Source organism: Schistocerca americana, chromosome 1 (assembly GCF_021461395.2).
Source record: "Schistocerca americana isolate TAMUIC-IGC-003095 chromosome 1, iqSchAmer2.1, whole genome shotgun sequence".
Taxonomy (NCBI): domain Eukaryota; kingdom Metazoa; phylum Arthropoda; class Insecta; order Orthoptera; family Acrididae; genus Schistocerca; species Schistocerca americana.
In genome coordinates, this window is record NC_060119.1 from 531,663,020 (window position 1) to 531,682,906 (window position 19,887).

Consider the following 19,887-nt stretch of genomic DNA (forward strand, 5'->3'; position numbering starts at 1 on the left):
TTTATGAGTATCGCATTGCGTCATAATGTGAAAAACAATACCAAAAAAAAAAACAAGGTTCCGGGGTCTAGGCAAAGAAGAACACCTCTGTAACCGTAGCCGAAACGTTACTTTGTCCAATATTGGTTTTTACACTGTGGCGCGGTACGATATTCAGAAAAATTCTGTTAGCAGACTGACTCCGAAGCTTACGCAGTTATTAAGTTGGTGCTTATGTTCGTAGCGTTTCTGTTTGGCACGTTGAAATTCCGGTTGTTATGGGTTTATTTATCGACTGTCTTTTTTCATTTATACACTCCTGGAAATTGAAATAAGAACACCGAGAATTCATTGTCCCAGGAAGGGGAAACTTTATTGACACATTCCTGGGGTCAGATACATCACATGATCACACTGACAGAACCACAGGCACATAGACACAGGCAACAGAGCATGCACAATGTCGGCACTAGTACAGTGTATATCCACCTTTCGCAGCAATGCAGGCTGCTTTTCTCCCATGGAGACGATCGTAGAGATGCTGGATGTAGTCCTGTGGAACGGCTTGCCATGCCATTTCCACCTGGCGCCTCAGTTGGACCAGCGTTCGTGCTGGATGTGCAGACCGCGTGAGACGACGCTTCATCCAGTCCCAAACATGCTCAATGGGGGACAGATCCGGAGATCTTGCTGGCCAGGGTAGTTGACTTACACCTTCTAGAGCACATTGGGTGGCACGGGATACATGCAGACGTGCATTGTCCTGTTGGAACAGCAAGTTCCCTTGCCGGTCTAGGAATGGTAGAACGATGGGTTCGATGACGGTTTGGATGTACCGTGCACTATTCAGTGTCCCCTCGACGATCACCAGTGGTGTACGGCCAGTGTAGGAGATCGCTCCCCACACCATGATGCCGGGTGTTGGCCCTGTGTGCCTCGGTCGTATGCAGTCCTGATTGTGGCGCTCACCTGCACGGCGCCAAACACGCATACGACCATCATTGGCACCAAGGCAGAAGCGACTCTCATCGCTGAAGACGACACGTCTCCATTCGTCCCTCCATTCACGCCTGTCGCGACACCACTGGAGGCGGGCTGCACGATGTTGGGGCGTGAGCGGAAGACGGCCTAACGGTGTGCGGGACCGTAGCCCAGCTTCATGGAGACGGTTGCGAATGGTCCTCACCGATACCCCAGGAGCAACAGTGTCCCTAATTTGCTGGGAATTGGCGGTGCGGTCCCCTACGGCACTGCGTAGGATCCTACGGTCTTGGCGTGCATCCGTGCGTCGCTGCGGTCCGGTCCCAGGTCGACGGGCACGTGCACCTTCCGCCGACCACTGGCGACAACATCGATGTACTGTGGAGACCTCACGCCCCACGTGTTGAGCAATTCGGCGGTACGTCCACCCGGCCTCCCGCATGCCCACTATACGCCCTCGCTCAAAGTCCGTCAACTGCACATACGGTTCACGTCCACGCTGTCGCGGCATGCTACCAGTGTTAAAGACTGCGATGGAGCTCCGTATGCCACGGCAAACTGGCTGACACTGACGGCGGCGGTGCACAAATGCTGCGCAGCTAGCGCCATTCGACGGCCAACACCGCGGTTCCTGGTGTGACCGTTGTGCCGTGCGTGTGATCATTGCTTGTACAGCCCTCTCGCAGTGTCCGGAGCAAGTATGGTGGGTCTGACACACCGGTGTCAATGTGTTCTTTTTTCCATTTCCAGGAGTGTAGTTCATTGTTCCTATTTGGGTTTCTATTTTGTTATTTTGTCATATGGAGATAGTGTGTGGGACTGTGAGAGCTATAAAACGGAATGCCAAATGGAGTAATTGGAACATTTCCGACGTATTCTTCTGTTTGAGTTCGATAGAGGGATGTCGCTATCTGAACCAGCAGGAAACTTTTTCACCATGTGTGGGGATAACGACAATGGGCAGAGCACTGCAAGAAAATGGTTTTCTCATTCTAAGCAGTATCTTTTTGGCATTAATGATCTCTACGTTCAGGTAGACCCTCGGGCTTTGATGAAGACCTTTTAACACGCATTAATTCACAATCACGGTATACTCAAGAACTGGAAAATGTGACGAACTATGATCACTCGACGATTGTACGACATGTGAACCCATTGCGGAAGGTTCAAACATCGGATGTACGGGTACCACGAGCTCTAACTCAAAACAAAAAATAAAAAAAATCAGCGGGTGGCCGTATGTGCGTATTTGTTTGCTTGTCATCTGCTGGCTCGTGAACAACACCGACTCCTCTTTTAGTGTTACTGGTGGCGAGGAATGGTGTCTTTATTCTAACATAAGGAAATGAAGGAAATGGTTGAGCCCAAACAAAGTAGGAACATTCTGTACAAAGATGTACGAATATCCATAAAAGACGGTGTGGTGTACTACGAATTGCTTCCTCGAGGTGTAACCATAACAGCTGACATTTATCGTCAACCACTGAGACGTCTTTCAGACGCAGTTCAAGAGGAGGAGTGTGTGAAGTGATGTGATCCACGCATTCTACTAGATTCCCAAGAAACATTATACAGGAGTTGGGTCGGGAAGTCATTCCACACCGACATTATTCAACTGATATTTCGCTCTCGGGTTTTCATCTCTCCCGCTCTTTACCGAACAACCTTCAAAGAACCTCCTTCCTCGTTGAAAATGCACTTAGAACATGGCTCGATGCGTTCTTCGCCTAAAAACCATGTTATTTCTACAGCTGGGGAATCGAAAAGTTACCTCAGCGTTGGCAGACTGTTGTAAATAGTGAAAAAACATATATTATTGATGACTAAAGTCTCTGTTATGTGTATTTGTTGTGTTTATTAAACTTACGGGAAAACGCTACGATCCTATGCACCAAGCCAATAATAACGAATTCGTCTTCTTCAGAAAATTTGTTTTTGCTGTTGTCAGTCTACAGCTTTCACTTCGCTGTCCAAATATCAAATCTCATCTACAGCTTTCAGTCTCTCATTTCATAACGTAACTCCCTCAGCATCATCTTGCTCAATTCGACTACATTCCATTACCCTTGCTTAGTTCCTGATAACATTCATCTTACAGTGTTTCGACGTTTTCCTACTCGTCGTCTTCGTCTCTTCGACTGAAGATAACTAGTGGGAAACTTATCGAAACGTTGCCACAACACGACACGACTCATATGATACCCCGAGAAGATTTCTTCAATGAAATTCGTAGAGAAAGCTTGTAATCCTGTATCTATCTTATAACCTTTTTTTTAAGGGCCTATACATTCCGTTAAAATGGCCTTTAAGTACTCTGTCGTCCCTAAGAAAATTACAATATCATCGGCAAAACTGAAAGTTATTGTTTCTCCTCCCTAATCTTTAAAAATGTTTCCTCCACTCATTAGTCAATGTACGAGTATTGACTAATTAACATTAGGGAAGCCAGCAACACCGTGACCTTCATTATCAACCTCTGTGACCCTTTCATGACCTTCGGCTTCGCTTTTTGTACAAGTTGAAGGTCAACTTTCCTTTCACCTATGTTATCGCTGATACCTACAGACTATCCAATAGTGGAAAAATACCTGTAAACCTATAAATGGTGAAAATGTAGGTTTGCCTTTATTCAGTTTACTTTATAATTTTCTTTCTTCACCACAGATCGTGAACGATTTATCGGTAGAGGTGCACATCAACGAGACGAGCGACATCACCCTCCTTGAACTCCCCAGTCTGCAGCAGAGCAACGACGTCTCAGACGAAGAGAACTCTAGTGAGTACACCGCTGGTCTCAGGTTCAACACGCCACTAACGTACTTGCCACAATTATGGAAGTTTTATCCATAAACACAGGATTGCTCGTCCTTTGCTCTGAATATAGAGTATCTTCATCTTACTACTTGTCTTAGCATTTCAAATGTACCATCGTTTTGAGAACAAGGACTGGTCAGTTGCTTCTCTGCACAACCAGGCTAATTGAGAGTACAGAATCTTAAAATTTTATCGGTGGAATGAGCACTTCGTGAGGTCTGGGGATTACAGCTGTGTGGCATCGACATCTCGCCACGATATTTCGGCTGGCAGACAGTCTTCCATTTTCAGTTCAGTTTTACAGTGGTAAATTCACCTGAAGACAATTGCCTGTTTGCCAGCCGAAATATCGTGGTCAGATGTTGAGGACGTCCGGCCGAAATTCCGAAATCTCGTGAAGAATTCAGGCATTTTAAATTCTTGTACTCGAAAAAATTAAGTTATTAAGCCTAATGAGATACCGGAATACGCGTACATCACTGTAAATAGTAATGCCTACACGCAGCTAACCCTCTGGCGCACACGGAGAGGCCTTCGCCCACGACAGCCGAGGTGCGGTGGTCTCCCAGCAGGGAGGAGCAGGCGGCGCTGAGGGCGGAGGGCGTGCAGGGACAGCTGCTGGTGCGCTACGACGTCGACCACGCAGCCAGCCCCAACCAGATACTCGTGAGCCAACCCTCTGCTCACTTCTTCCGTAGTGTAGTGGCTAATCTTGTTCTAAGTGATATAGTTTGGTTTCAGGCACTTCTAAATGCACTAACTCATAAATGAGTATTAAATGATATGATAACCCTATGTTCTCATTTCGACAAACTGATGCCTTTCCACAACTATTTTTTCCCTTCGTCAGTCTACTAATCACGACTGCATTCCACATAATAAATAACCAAAACCCTTGTATTATATCCTGTATCTCCAGTATTAAATGAAATAATCGCCAATGCTTTAGGAGTTAACAGCGGTAGAGAGATCTTTCTTGCTGTAAGGGCTTTATGTACACTCTGATTAACACCTCTTTTATTTCATATTTTGCCCATATAACCGATATGCACTGTTCTCTTGTACACATCAGCCTCCGTATTCTTCGCAGTACCCATATAAATAAACTGTCTTGTTCATATTTGATTCGCACTGACGAAATTGGTTTTAAGGATGCATCTAAGAATGTTCTATTTAATCCCTGTTGAATGTTAATATCAGCTGGTGTCTTCCTCTGAACAAGGTTTTTTGCCCCTAATCGTCTTTTGTGCTTCTTAATATCACGCAGTGGTTAGACACTGGACTCGCATTCGGGAGGACGATGGTTCAATCCCGCGTCCGGCCATCCTGATTTAGGTTTTCCGTGATTTCCCTAAATCGCTCCAGGCAAATGCCGGGATGGTTCCTCTGAAAGGGCACGGCCGACTTCCTTCCCTAATCCGATGAAACCGATGACCACGCTGTCTGGTCTCCTTCCCCAAACAACCAACCAACCATCTTAATATCGAGCAATTTTTGTTACTTCATCTTGTATTGTAACTTCTTTTTCTTCAACTATCTCCTCCAACAGGTATTTATTCTGAGTTGACTGCTTGTTCGTATTTTTTTTTTCTTTTTCCGTTTCTTCCACTTGTTTCTTCATTATAGAATGTCAACTACGTCCGCAAAGCATAGCGGTGAAATGCTTGTAATGTTATACTTGTTGTACATCTTTTCTGTTCCCTCATGGTTTCTGCAGAATATTAATGATAGATGAAGAGCAAAAAATTGGAATCATGTTATTCCCCCCTAGAAGACGGGACAACTATTGTTGCCTGAGCTACATTTATGTTTTTGCCACTTTTCTTTCTTCAGGTATCAGAAGTTATTTGCCTCTGTTTGTAGTTCACTTCTGATTTCGTCAAGGTTTCAGTTTTTATATCCAGTTTCTCACTGTGAAGTCTTTCACAACTTCCATTAATGCCATTCACATAATGGCTTTCTTTTCACAAAGTTTATACTTTTTAATGTATTACTTTCGTAGTCCTCATTTTTTAAAGCTCTTCCAATGCTTCTGTGGCGGCTTTTAACTTTTTCTCTCTTTTTTCTTAATTTTCTTTCCTTTTTAGAGTTTCCGTATTTGTTTGCTACTGCTGGATACAAAGAGAACAAATAAATTTTTTCTAGAAATATAAAAGTAAACGTGTATTCTGCTGGAAATAACCGTCCAGCACTAAGAAGGGTTCGTCACAGTAGGTACCAGTTTATGCTACAAATTACAAATACTGACACAAATTCTCGATTATGGTTTGGTACAAATACAACAATATTACTGTCACAAAAACAGGTTGTTATTAGGCCATCCCATATTGAAACAATCCCTCGACTCAGTGGACAAGTACCACATATTAGCCATTTAAGCAAGGTAAGGTGGAGACTGTATGGACTACGTGTAGCTAAACTCAAAATGTAAACGAGCGTGGTTGTGTTGAAATGTACCTGCTGAACAATGAATATGCTACTATGTCGTATAATTTTCCCACATGTAGATATTGTTGATGAGATCACTTGCTACTTATAGTGGGCGAAATTATCTGTGATATCCGAAACAAGTGAAGGTTCTCCATCAACCTAATTACTGTTGATCTTAACACCAATGAATTTACTCACACATTCTTTGTGACGTATATTGTCACTGATTGAAAACACGGAACTGGTGATCTAGCATATGTTCTGGAGTGTACTTTTGAAATGGCAGTGGGTTTGAGGCTAGGAACCACCAGAGAAGTTTGATGATGATCATAACAACCTAGTGCTTTGTGTACCTATTGTCTCAAAACTAGAGGAAAAGCCAACGCTACAGTGCTAATGTAACATTCCAACGTAACAGTGCTATAGCGCTCAGGGCCAAAATGTGCATGTCTTCGCTGCGTCACTCATATGCTTATTCCTTTCACTGCCCAACACAATGCAGGTTCTTGTGTGCCCATGGTGGTATGATTTTTCTTAATCTCACACTTCCTCAACACATGTTGCTGTCACTTTATCTCGAAGCAGTAATATAAGATAATGATAAGTTAAATTATTTATTCACGCTGATAGTCCACCAAGTATTGTAATACATTAATTTGAAACAAGTAATGAACAAATTTCACACTGATTTTTGTATCAAATATTCAAATATGAGATCTTGAAAGACGCAAACTGACCTGTAAAATTTAGGTAATGGAGTGATAAAGCGTTTTCAAGCTCAATCGGGTTGTTTTCTATATAGCATTTCTAACTAGCACAAACTAATTTCATTTTGGTACTCGTTGTCTAAACAAATAGCAGACGTGTTATGAATCTTGTCTTATAGACTACATGCTTAACATCAGTTTTACGTATCAGATCAGAAAATACTAAAGTGTACGCTGTGGTGGCTATACATATTATCAAACAACTACTTCAGTCTGCTTATCAGGAAATAACATAGCAGAATGGGGATATGGATCGACAAAGGAAAGTTCTTTACTGCTATAAGCATGTGTGCGAAAAAGCAGAGAAATTGACGCTTGCAATTTGCGAAAAAAATTACGGAAATGGTAGTCTCACATGGACAGTATAGATCATCAGTATAATTCACGCACAAATTCATAAATCACGTAATCACTACATAACGTCCACAACGAAAGCTAGAAAATGTTTGCTTTGTCTTTTATGAGAGAGAAGGAGATATCGTGAGCCCTTTGTTGTCACAGGTGGAAACGTTATAAACGTATATCATCAACCACGAATGCACGTGGATTGTAATAGGCTACAAAGGAACAATCAAGTCCCCCTAGAAAATTACCAAATGCATGGTACAAGAAGTTACTTTGAATTATAATTATTTGAAAATACATTTGAAACACGGAAACTGTGAATGGATCATCAATGAATGGCATAGCTAGCATTTGCAACAAGCAGCAGTCATACTCCGTTGCACAAAATGGCATGTTGAAACACCAGAATACCACCATCTTCAATCAGACTTTTAAACTACACATAAACAGGACACAGATGCAATAGTGAAGCTCCCTCCTTCCACAGCAAGTCATTAAAACTGAATTTTGCCAGCCTGAATAGTCATTGGCCCACTCTGGCCAAAGTTCTTTAGCTCAAGTAGATACGATATGCGTTTCGGGGCAGAGATATTTTGCTGTTGGCCTCTCGCCTCTCAAAGCATGCGATCTTTGGCAATCAAGTGACTCATAAGGGTCACTTACTTGGAGTATACAGAGTTATGGAACAGATCACAATGCATGATCCCCAAATACTTCAATACCAATAAGAATGATTTTCTGTGTCTTTGCAGCTAATGATTTCTTCTTAACCTGAAACATTTTTTAGTCCACCATTGTAACACTGTTGAACTGTGCTACGTTGATTAGTCTCAGTTTTCATAATAACTTCACTGACAATGCTGAAACGTTTCTTGTGGGCAGGTGACTGATGACGGATACTTCGTGCACTTCTACTCACCACCAGACCTGCCACCGCTGGAGAAGTACATCGTGTTCGTGCTGGACGTGAGCGGCTCCATGAGCGGTCACAAGATAGAGCAGCTGAGGCAGGCCATGGTCTCCATCCTTGATGAGCTGAGTCCACGTGACAACTTCACGCTCATCACATTCTCCTCTGGATCATGGGTAAGGAGCAGGTGCTCTCATTTGTTTACATCATGATAGTATGGACCATTTCGATTAACACACACAAGTAACTGAAGACTCGGAAATAGAAAAGAGAGTTTCTCATATCAAAAGGAAAGAGGTAGCACAGAGAATGTAGAGTATGGTTCAAATTCCCATATATTGTGCTGTGCAGACACTGTCAATAAGCTTGTAACGTAAGTAGGTGTTGCTGTGTTTAAGTCCTTTGACATCAGAAAAGCTGCAGTCTCCACCAAAGAGTCCATATGAAATTCCTAGCAGATTGTAACCCAAACAAATTGAGCTGCTCGGGGGAACAAAATGGTAAGCGCCAAAATCACAGTTTCGAGATACAGCGCATCTAAAGTTTCAATTGATCTACAAATCTGAATAATTTTTTTTGAACAGTCCTTTTATTCTGTAGTGATTCTAATATCTATCTTCTACTAAACAGACATAAATGAAACTCAGAACTGACTAAAACAAATGAAATATACAAAAACTATTACATTACCATACACCATTAACAACACATAGTGATAGAACATTTCATATTAAATTTTACAGTATGTCTTCAACACTTTACTGAAACTGCAAAATCATTCATCACTCTCATTACTAACGTCTTTTTCTTCCAGAACTGTTGGCTTTAGTGACGGGATAAATCCATGGTGGACAGGAGGTATGTAATTTAGGAGCGACAGGACGTCAGCAACTTTCTTCTTTTCAATAAGCCTTTGCCCATTGTATTTAAGTCGAAGCATAGGAACTGGTCCTTGCCTTCCACGTTTCTTGAAGCTTATTTCATGCCAAATGTCATGAAAAAATGTCTCGCTGATGAATAAAGATGATGGACATTCGGAGGTCACCTTCCACCTACATACTTTCCTTAGGTTGACATCTCGACCATCAACTGTCTTGTGAGCCATATGTTTGTGACTATTACAGCGCCATCTACCACAAAACGAAAAAAGTGGTCCAACTAAAACATTCGTATTTCTTTACGTACTACACGAATATGTAATAAAAATGGGGGTTCCTATCTAAAAAACCGCAGTTGATATCCGTTTGACCTATGGCAGCGCCATCTAGCGGGCCAACCATAGCGCCATCTGGTTTCCCCATCAAGCTAGACGAGTTTCGTTCTTTGTAGTTTTTTCGTTTGATGGTTATTTCGTGAGATATTTGGCCCGGTCACTATCAATGGACCACCCTGTATACTCACTCCACTCCACAAGTCCTACAAGTTTGTATCGGGAATTTCCGAACACCTTGTATATTCAAATAAAATACAAGTATGCCCATTATTAGTAAAGAAAAGTCTCATGGGCGTTAGCAGAGTTTTAATCGCGTTGGCTAAGAGGCAAACGGAATCGACTGACGGGCTTTTTTGGTACTGCTGTGGAGCATGTCATTTACTGGGCGGTGGTCGATGTACTGGCGGCGTGACTGAATACGCGTTGGAGTCGGGTTGCAACATTTTTCCGGTAGCAGCATGGATACAGCAAGTGGTGTGTGCATTTGATAGCAGCCAGAGATGGATGCCCAGTGTTAGCGGCAGCCCTGACCAGAAACAAAAACTCAACCATAATCGACGTCGCTACTCTCACCTCTCCAAGTGAAGTCTCTCCAGTCGTCACATTGGGAGTGTCTCCTTTGCTGTGTCGAAGTTTCCCACAACATATGGTCTCTGCCCTAGCGTTCTGCAAGGAGCCCTTCGTGGGCGAGGCTATTCACCTGACTGACCATGTCGTTGTTCTTTTCTGGACAATCATATTATCTTGCAACGTCTTCATTGGTTATTACCCACTGTCCACGATTCTCATAGTAGGAGCAACACATACTCACAAGAACGTTATTTCTGGAAGGCATTTCTTTGCTTGGAAAACTGTTTTTCGACCATTAAGTGTTGACGACCCGTGACCTCTGGAACTGTCCATTTGTCATATCTGCCTACGTACAGCACCTTTACACTACAAATGCTAACACCAGTGAGACAGTACAGGTATGGATCGACCAGCGGCCCGATATATGTTCAGCCATACAACAGACGCTATGTGAATATCCTGTGACGTCCCTCGGTTTAAGACTCCAAACTTCACTGGTGGTTGTGACTGCGTTGTCAAGTGGCTGTAGCAAATGAGGGCAGGCTAATCGCCTCATCTGACCGTAATATTACAATGTGCAAGAAAAAAGAAAAAGTACTGCAGCTCAATAAATAAGTTATTGCTAGACACCTTTGTAAGATGGTCGAGAGCACAGTTTCAGTAACTCTTAATGAACCTTTCTACTAGTATTTTTTAGAATACAATATTTCCTAGACGAATTAGATTTATACCACACTACAATGTTTGTCCAATCACAATTGTGCCTCAGAAGATCAATTCTATTCACAGAGTTATTTATACATTTATTGTTCTCAAACAAAATATTTTGAAACAGTAATTATCCATAGCTGGGATCAGGAATCGGTAGTTTTATTATAGTGAGTGATGGTGAGTAACTAAGCTTCTGTACGAACAGTAACGTCAGTTGCCTTCACGTGCATGGTAATTATATGTACCTGCTTTACAAATGAGAAATATTACATCAAAACACTTATTCTGAAAATAATCTATAGAAAATGTCACTGTGGGAAAGACTGGCTAGTTGTCACAGTGGGGGTTATGGAACGGGCGGTGGAATTAGTAGCCGTGGAGAGCTGGCCAGTCACGCAGTGTGGGATACTGTAAAGGCATATTACAAGACTCCGGGTAATTTTGTTGAAGCTCAATGCTCTTTCCATTGGGAGTTTAACTTACCTCCACAGGCTCGTGGAGCATCTCCCTATGCCATCAAGTCTGGAGAGAGCCACTCTGAAACCACTACCGGCCGGGTTGGCCGAGCGGTTCTAGGCGCTACAGTCTGGAACCGAGCCACCGCTACGGTCGCAGGTTCGAATCCTGCCTCGGGCATGGATGTGTGCGATGTCCTTAGGTTAGTTAGGTTTAAGTAGTTCTAAGTTCTAGGGGACTTATGACCTCAGAAGTTAAGTCCCATAGTGCTCAGAGCCATTTGAACCATTTTTTTGAAACCACTGGCAGCACTAGAGAGAAAAGAGGGGGTAGTGTAAAAACAAACTATATCCAAGAGAATAGTGATCGGCAGCAGTTCCTCTGCCTGAACTCGATCCCTATGATTCAGATGAGGAAACACGCTTTCAGCAGGATGATGCAAACAAGCAATACTCTTGAAATGCCACTGAGATTGCAATATTCTGTAGCACCCCCATCCTGCATATTTCTCTTGTCCATATGCTTTTCTTTGTGGTTACCTCGAGTCTAAAGTTTTAATGGAAAACCGTTCAAGGATCGAACATGATTTGAGACAGCGAATTCGGCAAGGAACGAACAACATTGCGTTGGAACTACTACACAATGTCATGGGCAAAATCACTCTCAGCCTCCAACAATGTGTACTAAACCAAGGACGTCATCTGAATTATAATATAATCAGAAAACTGTAACTTTGAAGGTAAACTATTAATTTCTTCTCATGTACACTCATTTCATGTCAAAAAATAGAACTTTATAAATCTTCTGTTCGTTTCAGTCTTCCCATTTGTCTGCTTCACCCGGTATTTTGTTGGGCACATCTTGATTGTGTTTTTAGAGACATAATGAACTTCATATGAACGCATTTTCTATCGGAAGATAAATATAATGTATCATTTAACACTAGGTGTGGTGGCCAGGTGGCGAGAACAAGACGTATACATCCCGGTACGATTGGCCCAAAGGACCAGAAAATGATGCTGATGCTGTCGTGCCTGCAACTCCAGAAAATGTTGCTAGTGCCAAAAATTTCGTGAGAGATCTCCATGCAGGAGGAGGTGAGTTCAACATCCTAGGTAGTGGTGACGCTCACCACAAAATTAGCAGCAGAAGTTAAACGTATTCTTGGAATTGTAGAGATTTGACAGAACAGAAGAAAATAGCACAGCAAACTGCTCATATCCTGTGTGAGATACTGTATCTAAAAGGTAAGAAGCTACAAATTGTCCAAGAAACTTTTGAAGCACTGTGAATATCACGGTACAGTTTAGTAAAATAGCGTCAATAGGGAAAGTAAATGATTTTATATTTTCACGTTTTGGCTGAGTGTTATTAAGATATTCTTTTCTTTGATCTGGAGGTCGTGCAATTCAACACTGGTTTCAATATTACCGACAGCACATGAAACTGAGTACATAAATCTAATTCCATGTAAATGCTCTTTTATAAATTTTCACAAACTTTCATTGTTAATTATAACAGTGAACACCAAAAAAGATATAAAAGTAGGTTTGAAATAAGGTAGTATCTTCAAACGTTCTTGTGACGACTCCACATTCCCCATTATTACACGACCAGTATTTTTAAAAGGAACTACATAGTTAAACTTTAACCTCTAGATGTAATATTAGACTACTTTCTCATAGCTTGCCTGGCAAACTGCGCACATCCAAATTGGTACTTACTGCTGGAGAAGAAAAATCATAGGAACTCTCTAATTTAAATTTACGAGCTATGAGACAAAGAAGCAGACCAAATATAAAATAATCCATATTGCTCTTTTACTAAGCTGCAAACATTTTCAGCACCAAGTTGTTGTAGAGCGTCATAATGAAATGTTACGCTACATGTCTGTTGAATGAATGTTAAGAGAATGCTCTTTACAGCTTCCATGCAGAAGCAGTTAATACTGAGAATATCGGTTGTGAGTATCTGCTGACAACAGTCCACGGAACCCATGGTCGTAATTATTGTTTCTCTAGCACCATACTAGAAAGCATGCGCTGAAACATTATCCTCAACCGTACACAAGAGTGTGTAGGTGATTAGGTACTTTGGGTCAGTCTACAGTCGCTCAAACTGATGTATGTTTTTCAGTACAGGTGCCACACATGATCCTTCCTGTACAAAATGTATCCTGTAAGGACCGCTTAGGGTAAATTTATGCATAAATATGTCACATACGTACCACCCGATTAGATTAGAAGGGAGATTTTATCACAGATTGTTGAAAGTATACTACACAACTGGCCATTACAACTGCTACACCACGAAGATAATGTGCTACAGACGCGAAATTTAACCGACAGGAAGGAGATGCTGTGATATGCAAAAGATTAACTTTTCAGAGCATTCACACAAGGTTGGCGGCGTTGGCGATACCTACAACGTGCTGACATGAGGAAAGTTTCCAACCGATTTCTCATAAACAAACAGCAGTTCACCGGCGTTGCCTGGTGAAACGTTGTTGTCATGCCTCGTGTAAGGAAGAGAAATGCGTACCATCACGTTTCCGACTTTGATAAAGGTCGAATTGTACCCTATCACGATTGCGGTTTATCGTATCGCGACACTGCTGCTCGTGTTGGTCGAGATCCAATGACTGTTAGCAGAATATGGAATCGGGTTCAGAAGGGTAATACGGTACGCCCAGCTGGATCCCAACGGCCTCGAATCACTAGCAGTCGAGATGACAGGCATCTTATCCACATGGCTGTAACGTATCGTGCAGCCACGTCTCGATCCCTGAGTCAACAAATGAGGAAGTTTGCAAGACAACAACCATCTGCACCAACAGTTCGACGACGTTTGCAGCAGCATGGACTATCAGCTCGGAGACCATGGCTGCGGTTACCCTTGACGCTGCATCACAGACAGCAGCGCCTGTTTTGGTGTACTCAACGACGAACTTGGGTGCACGAATGGCAAAACGAAATTTTTTCGGATGAATCCAGGTTCTGTTTACAGCATCATGATGATCACATCCGTGTTTGGCGACATCGCGGTGAACGCGTGTATTCATCATCGCCATACTGGCATGTCACCCGGCGTGGTGGTATGGAGTGCCATTGGTTACACGTCTCGGTCACCTCTTGTTCGCATTGACGGCACTTTGAACAGTGGACATTACATTTCAGATGTGTTACGACCCGTGGCTCTACCCTTCATTCGATCCCTGCAAAACTCTACATTTCAGCAGGATAATGCATGACCGCACGTTGAAGGTCGTGTACGGCCTTTCTGGATACAGACAATGTTCGACTGCTGCCCTGGCCAGCACATTCTCCAGATTTCTCCCCAATTGAAAACGTCTGCTCAATGGTGGCCGAGCAACTGGCTCGTCGCAATACGCCAGTCACTACTCTTGATGAACTGTGGTATCGTGTTGAAGCTGCATGGGCAGCTGTACCTGCCTGTACACGCCATACAAGCTCTGTTTGACTTAATGCTCAGGCGTATCAAGGCCGTTATTACGGCCAGAGGTGGTTGTTCTGGGTACCGATTTCTCAGGATCTATGCACTCAAATTGCGTGAAAATGTAATCACATGTCAGTTCTAGTGTAATATATTTGTCCAATGAATACCCGTTTATCATCTGCATTTATTCTTGGTATAGCAATTTTAGTAGCCAGTAGTGTAGTTGACATTGTCGACAAGTACTTAGGACTAAAGGTTGGGACTTTATTGAGGCATGTAGTTAAATCTGCTGTGGGAGTCGTTGGTATGTCTCAGCTCATTTGAGTAAAACGATCTTTACAGGGTAAACACTAAAGAAACTAATACGGCGCGATCAATGTTTTCATGTAAATGAAGACGTAAGACCTCACAGAGTGCATAAATAAGTCTCATGACAAGGCGGACCTGCTTTCTACAGGGACGGCAATGCATGATGCACTGGACACAGCACTGCGAGTATCCAAGGCAGGTGTTTCACGTCCGGATGCGCCGCTTGTGATGGTGCTGCTGACGGATGGACTGCCCAATGGAGACCCAGAAACCATCTTACACGACTACACCGCCGCCAACATGGAGCGGGGAGCAGCACTGTTTACGTTGGCCTTCGGTGAAGATGCAGACTTTGGATTTCTCAGGAAGTTGGCGCTGCGCAACGGAGGCTTCGGCAGGCGCATCTACGAGGCGGCGGACGCCCACCTGCAGCTGCGCAACTTCTACCGGCAAGTCGCGTCGCCACTCCTTTCCAGCGTCAACTTCACATACGGGGATGGACAGGTGAGCTCCAGTGCCTGACGTTACAAGTACAAGAGATGAAGAGGTCACCCTTTACAAGTGACATTTGTTACTTCGAAATGTGCAACAGTCACTCTTTCTATTCCCCTATTCAGTCGCAGACAACAGCTAAGACTCTATATAATTGGATACCAAATTATTATTATTTTGTTGAGTCATCAGTCTTCTAACTACTATGATGCAGCCCATACAAATTCCTCAGAGAAACAAATCCAACCTATGTCCTCAGGTCTTTATTGGATGCTTTCCAATCTCTATCTTCCTCAATAGTTTTTATCTCTACAGCTCCCTCTAATAGCACGTCAATTGCACCCTAATTTTCTATCAGATGTCCTATCATCATGTCCCTTCTTCTTGTCAGTGTTTTCCATTTATTCCTTTCCACGCCGATTCTGTGGGAAACCTCCTCATTGCTTACCTTACTGGTCCACCTTATTTTCAACATTCCTCAAATGCTTCGATCATCCACTGTTCTGGTTTTCCCATAGTCCATCTTTCAGTACCCACACAATGCTGTGCTCGAAAGGTACATTCTCAGGAATTTCTTCCTCAAATTAAGGCATAAGTTTGATACTAGTAGATTTCACTTGCTTTGTCCATTATGGGTTGTTGAGCTGCCTAGATGCAGAATTCCTTAACGTCATCTACTTCGTGATCGCCGATCTTAATGTTAAGCTGCTCGCTGTTCTCGTTTCGGATAGATCTCATTACTTTCATGTGTCTTTGATTTACTCTCAATCCGTATTCTGTACTCATTAAACTGTACTCATTAGACAGTTCATTCCGTTCGGCACATCCTGTAATTCTTCTTCACTTTCAACAATGTCTTCGGCGACTCTTTGATATCCTTCTTGCTAGAATCTTAGTTTCACTCTTTAACATTTCCTTTAGTACTGTCATTGCCTCTTTGGAGTATGGACTGAACACTAGGGGCGAAATATTACATCTGTCTTACATAATTTTTAATACGAGCTCTTCGTTTTTAGTCTTCCACTCTTATTGTTGCCTCTTGGATCTTGTATATATTCTGTATAGCCCCTCTTTCCCTATATCTTACCTAGATTTTTCTCATAATATCGAAAACCTTTCACAATTTTATAGCGTCGAACACTTTTTTCCAAAAGATTAAAACTGTGTGCCCGACCGAGACTCGAACTCGGGACCTTTGCCTTTCGCGGGCATTATATGACTATTAAATTTTCATTTCCCTTAACTTTCTGAATTATTTGTTCAGTATTCTTATATAATTTCTCTATTTCTTCATCTTCAGCTTGCGACGTCGGCCTGTATCTCTGACGGATAGTTGTCGCTGTTTGTTTGCTGTCAGTTCTGATGAGAACACCTCTATCACTGAACTGTTCACAGTAACTCACTCTCTGCTCTTCCTTCCTATTATAAGGAATCCTACTTCCATGCTGCTGTTGTTGCTTTTACCCTATAGTCATCTGACAAAAAATCCTTGTCTTATTTCCATTTCAATTTACTGATAACCTTGCGTTTCCCTTTCCCATGTTCAAACGTTTGACATTCCATGCCTAACTAGTGCAATGTTATCCTTTCGTTGGTTATTCAATCTTTTTCTCATAATCATCTCATCCTTGACAGTCCCCTCCCAGAGAGCCGAATAGGGGAGTAGTCAGGAATCTTTTGCCAATGGAAAGATCATCACATGTCCTGTGGATACATATTGTGTGTCTTTAATGCGATGGTTTCCACTGCCTACTGCATGCTCGGCCGTTGATTATTGCCAGTTCTTCCACCTTTAGTGACAGTTTCTCACTCCAAGGGCCAGAGAATGGCCGCGCGGAGCAGCCGCGCGGTCTAGGGCGTCTTTCCTCGGTCTTTGCGGCTCCCCCCGTCGGAGGTTCGAGTCTCCCTCGGCCATGGGTGTGTGTGTTGTCCTTACCGTAAGTTAGTTTAAGTGAAATTAAGGAGTAGGGACCGATGACCTCAGCAGTTTTGTCCCATAGGAACCGACCACAAATTTCCAAAAATTTTGCCAGAGAATGCACTGAAGCTCTGTATTCTCCTTGTCAAGGCCATTGGCTGATGGTGGTGACTTCTTAAAGCCGGAAATCTCCAGCCGGCAATGTGGATGATTTTCGTTGAAAATTTAAGTGGTGGGGAGTTTGAACCTGGTACCAAGGACGTTTTACTTATTCCTCTTAAAACTGTTAAATATGTACAACTTGTAACAGGGGAACCCAAAATATCTACATCCCAATCACCAAAACCAGATTTCTATGTGATAAAGACTGTAATACCTGAATTTTAGGTCATGGGAGATGAAACAACTGGTTCTTTGCGGGTCTGTAAGAAAACTATCAATGAGGAATGGAAACAAAATGAAAAAAAATATTTCTTGCAGGAAACTGTTGTTGTAAGAATATCAATAGAAGCTCTCAGAGCTGCTGTGGGAGAAGATTTAACGACATTCAAGACATATTAGTGTACCAGCTACGTTAGCCCATGGAGATATAAAACAATGATATGTGGCTAGGATAAGACACTGTATCATGTGAAACTTTTCAAAAATAATCTCCGTCCGAACAGATCTCAGGTGGTCTAATGCTACCGACCGACGGTCGTGAATATGGAGGGGCATTTGGTCAGCACACTGCTGTCCAGGCCACTGTTAGTTTTCGTGACCGAGGCCGCTACCTTTCAATCAAGTAGCTCCTCCATTGGCTTCTAAAGGGCTGGGTGCGCCCCGGTTACGAACAGTGGTCACTGCCTGAATCCCAAGGTCAGGTGCACCTAAATAAGAAAATGAGCAGGGCATGTGGCTGGAAATACTACACAGAAAAGAAATATGTACACCAATTCCAGAAAATTATTATTAACGATTATGAAGCAGCCAACCATGTGGTATTATGGTGGCGAGTGGGTGATCATTGTTCAGGGACAGAGAAAAAAAAATACTGGCAGAGGAATGTATCTGGCAGGAAAGGAACAGCTGATGAATATGTGTTTGTGTGTGTATGTGTGTGTGTGTGTGTGTGTGTGTGTGTGTGTGTGTGTGTGTGTGTGCGTGTATGGCAAGAGAATGGAGACTTTGGAGAAATGAGGAACGAGGCTGGGGGTGAGCAGCCATCTCTTCACTAAAGACAAAGGTAAAATACTAAAGAATATCATCTTTATTAGACAAGTGTGGTTGGGTATCAAATACTGATGAACTCTAGAATAATGAGGATTTAGTAACAGAGAGCAGCCTTTCCCATCACTGACTGATAAATATGCGGTACAGCATAAGTATCTTAGCAGTACTGGGAATGTATCCATAAATGTGACTTTAAGTTAACATTTTGTTAAGGAGACACACAATCAGAAGGCGTTGAGTCAAATATTTTATGCCTTGTTTTAGGTACCTCTCTGTCGTTTCAGTTACCTAAAGTACTTTTATGTTTCACTGTCGCTAAGCTTGTCCAGTTGATAATATCCATGTATTTACCGATATAACAAAGGGGTCACTCATCGTTGAGGCTGAAGTGATTGAAGAACTTAGGAAAATAAACTACGTTGACAAAGTTCGTCTTTTTGGATGTAAAGCGAGACAGGTGGCAATAATACACATCTATCACCTAAGTAGCAAGTGAAACAACTATAGAACCGTTTGCTTGTTTCGTGAGGCTCGTAAGTGGTGTTTAGAGAAAAAGTGGGATGTATTCTTCGCAAAAAAAAAGAAAAAACACGGAAAAGTACAGTCAAATTACAAGACCTATAGGCATTGTGAAGTGGGTGCATCATTGTACTTACAGTCTTGTTCTTATTTTTTACCTTTCCCCACTCGGTTATGTCAAAACAGCCGGGTTTTCATTCTTCTGAAATTGGAAAAAGCTTTTCAGATTCTATAGTGTCAACAACTAATTTCTTCCTCAAACTATATACTGAAACTGGACAGCAGGTTACCCAGCTGTAGTTCTTCTAAGAATCTCTGCCTCCCCCATCTCCCCCTCCCAACACCGCTCCCACAAGGCACAATCAAGTAATCATTTCAACCAACACTCTTTATCGAAAATAAGCACTTAACTGTTATGAAGTCGATGCCGCTCAGTAGTTCCTTTAATTTGATGATATTATAATCACAACTGAGAGCCACCTCTTTGGTTATGAGATTTCTGCCACCACAGTCATTGTCCAGATTTATTAAGAGTCCTTAAAGAACCACATTCTTCAAATTTTTACTACTTTTATATCACTCTCCTAAATCTCAATGATAAACATGTCAAAACACTCAAAAATGAATCTGAAGGTTTCTGAATGCTGTTGATCATAAAAAGTTTTAACAGACTCGTCTCTAGCTGGGTATGTAGCTTTCTAGTTTTGTAATCAAAAGCCTGCTGGTTTGCTTCTCAGTACTGCTCTTTTGTTTTTGTTGGAATTTTATATTTATTGTGAAGCTGAAGTGCTAACTAACTAATATT

The 19,887-nt window shown here is 42.4% G+C and overlaps 1 protein-coding gene across 3 annotated transcripts in view; it reads left to right on the forward strand.

The window, feature by feature from the left end:
• Positions 1–19,887, forward strand: part of LOC124605423 (inter-alpha-trypsin inhibitor heavy chain H4-like) — a 262,768-nt gene that overhangs the window by 11,317 nt on the left and 231,564 nt on the right. Inside the window, exons 5-9 of one of the 3 annotated variants that reach the window (XM_047137117.1) lie at positions 3,625–3,736; positions 4,280–4,440; positions 8,199–8,402; positions 12,123–12,273; positions 15,090–15,445. The exons of the other annotated variants lie outside the window; for them this stretch is intronic. Coding sequence (XP_046993073.1) covers positions 3,625–3,736; positions 4,280–4,440; positions 8,199–8,402; positions 12,123–12,273; positions 15,090–15,445 — 984 coding nt within the window. The remainder of the gene's footprint in view (positions 1–3,624; positions 3,737–4,279; positions 4,441–8,198; positions 8,403–12,122; positions 12,274–15,089; positions 15,446–19,887) is intronic. 3 annotated transcript variants of the gene reach the window in all.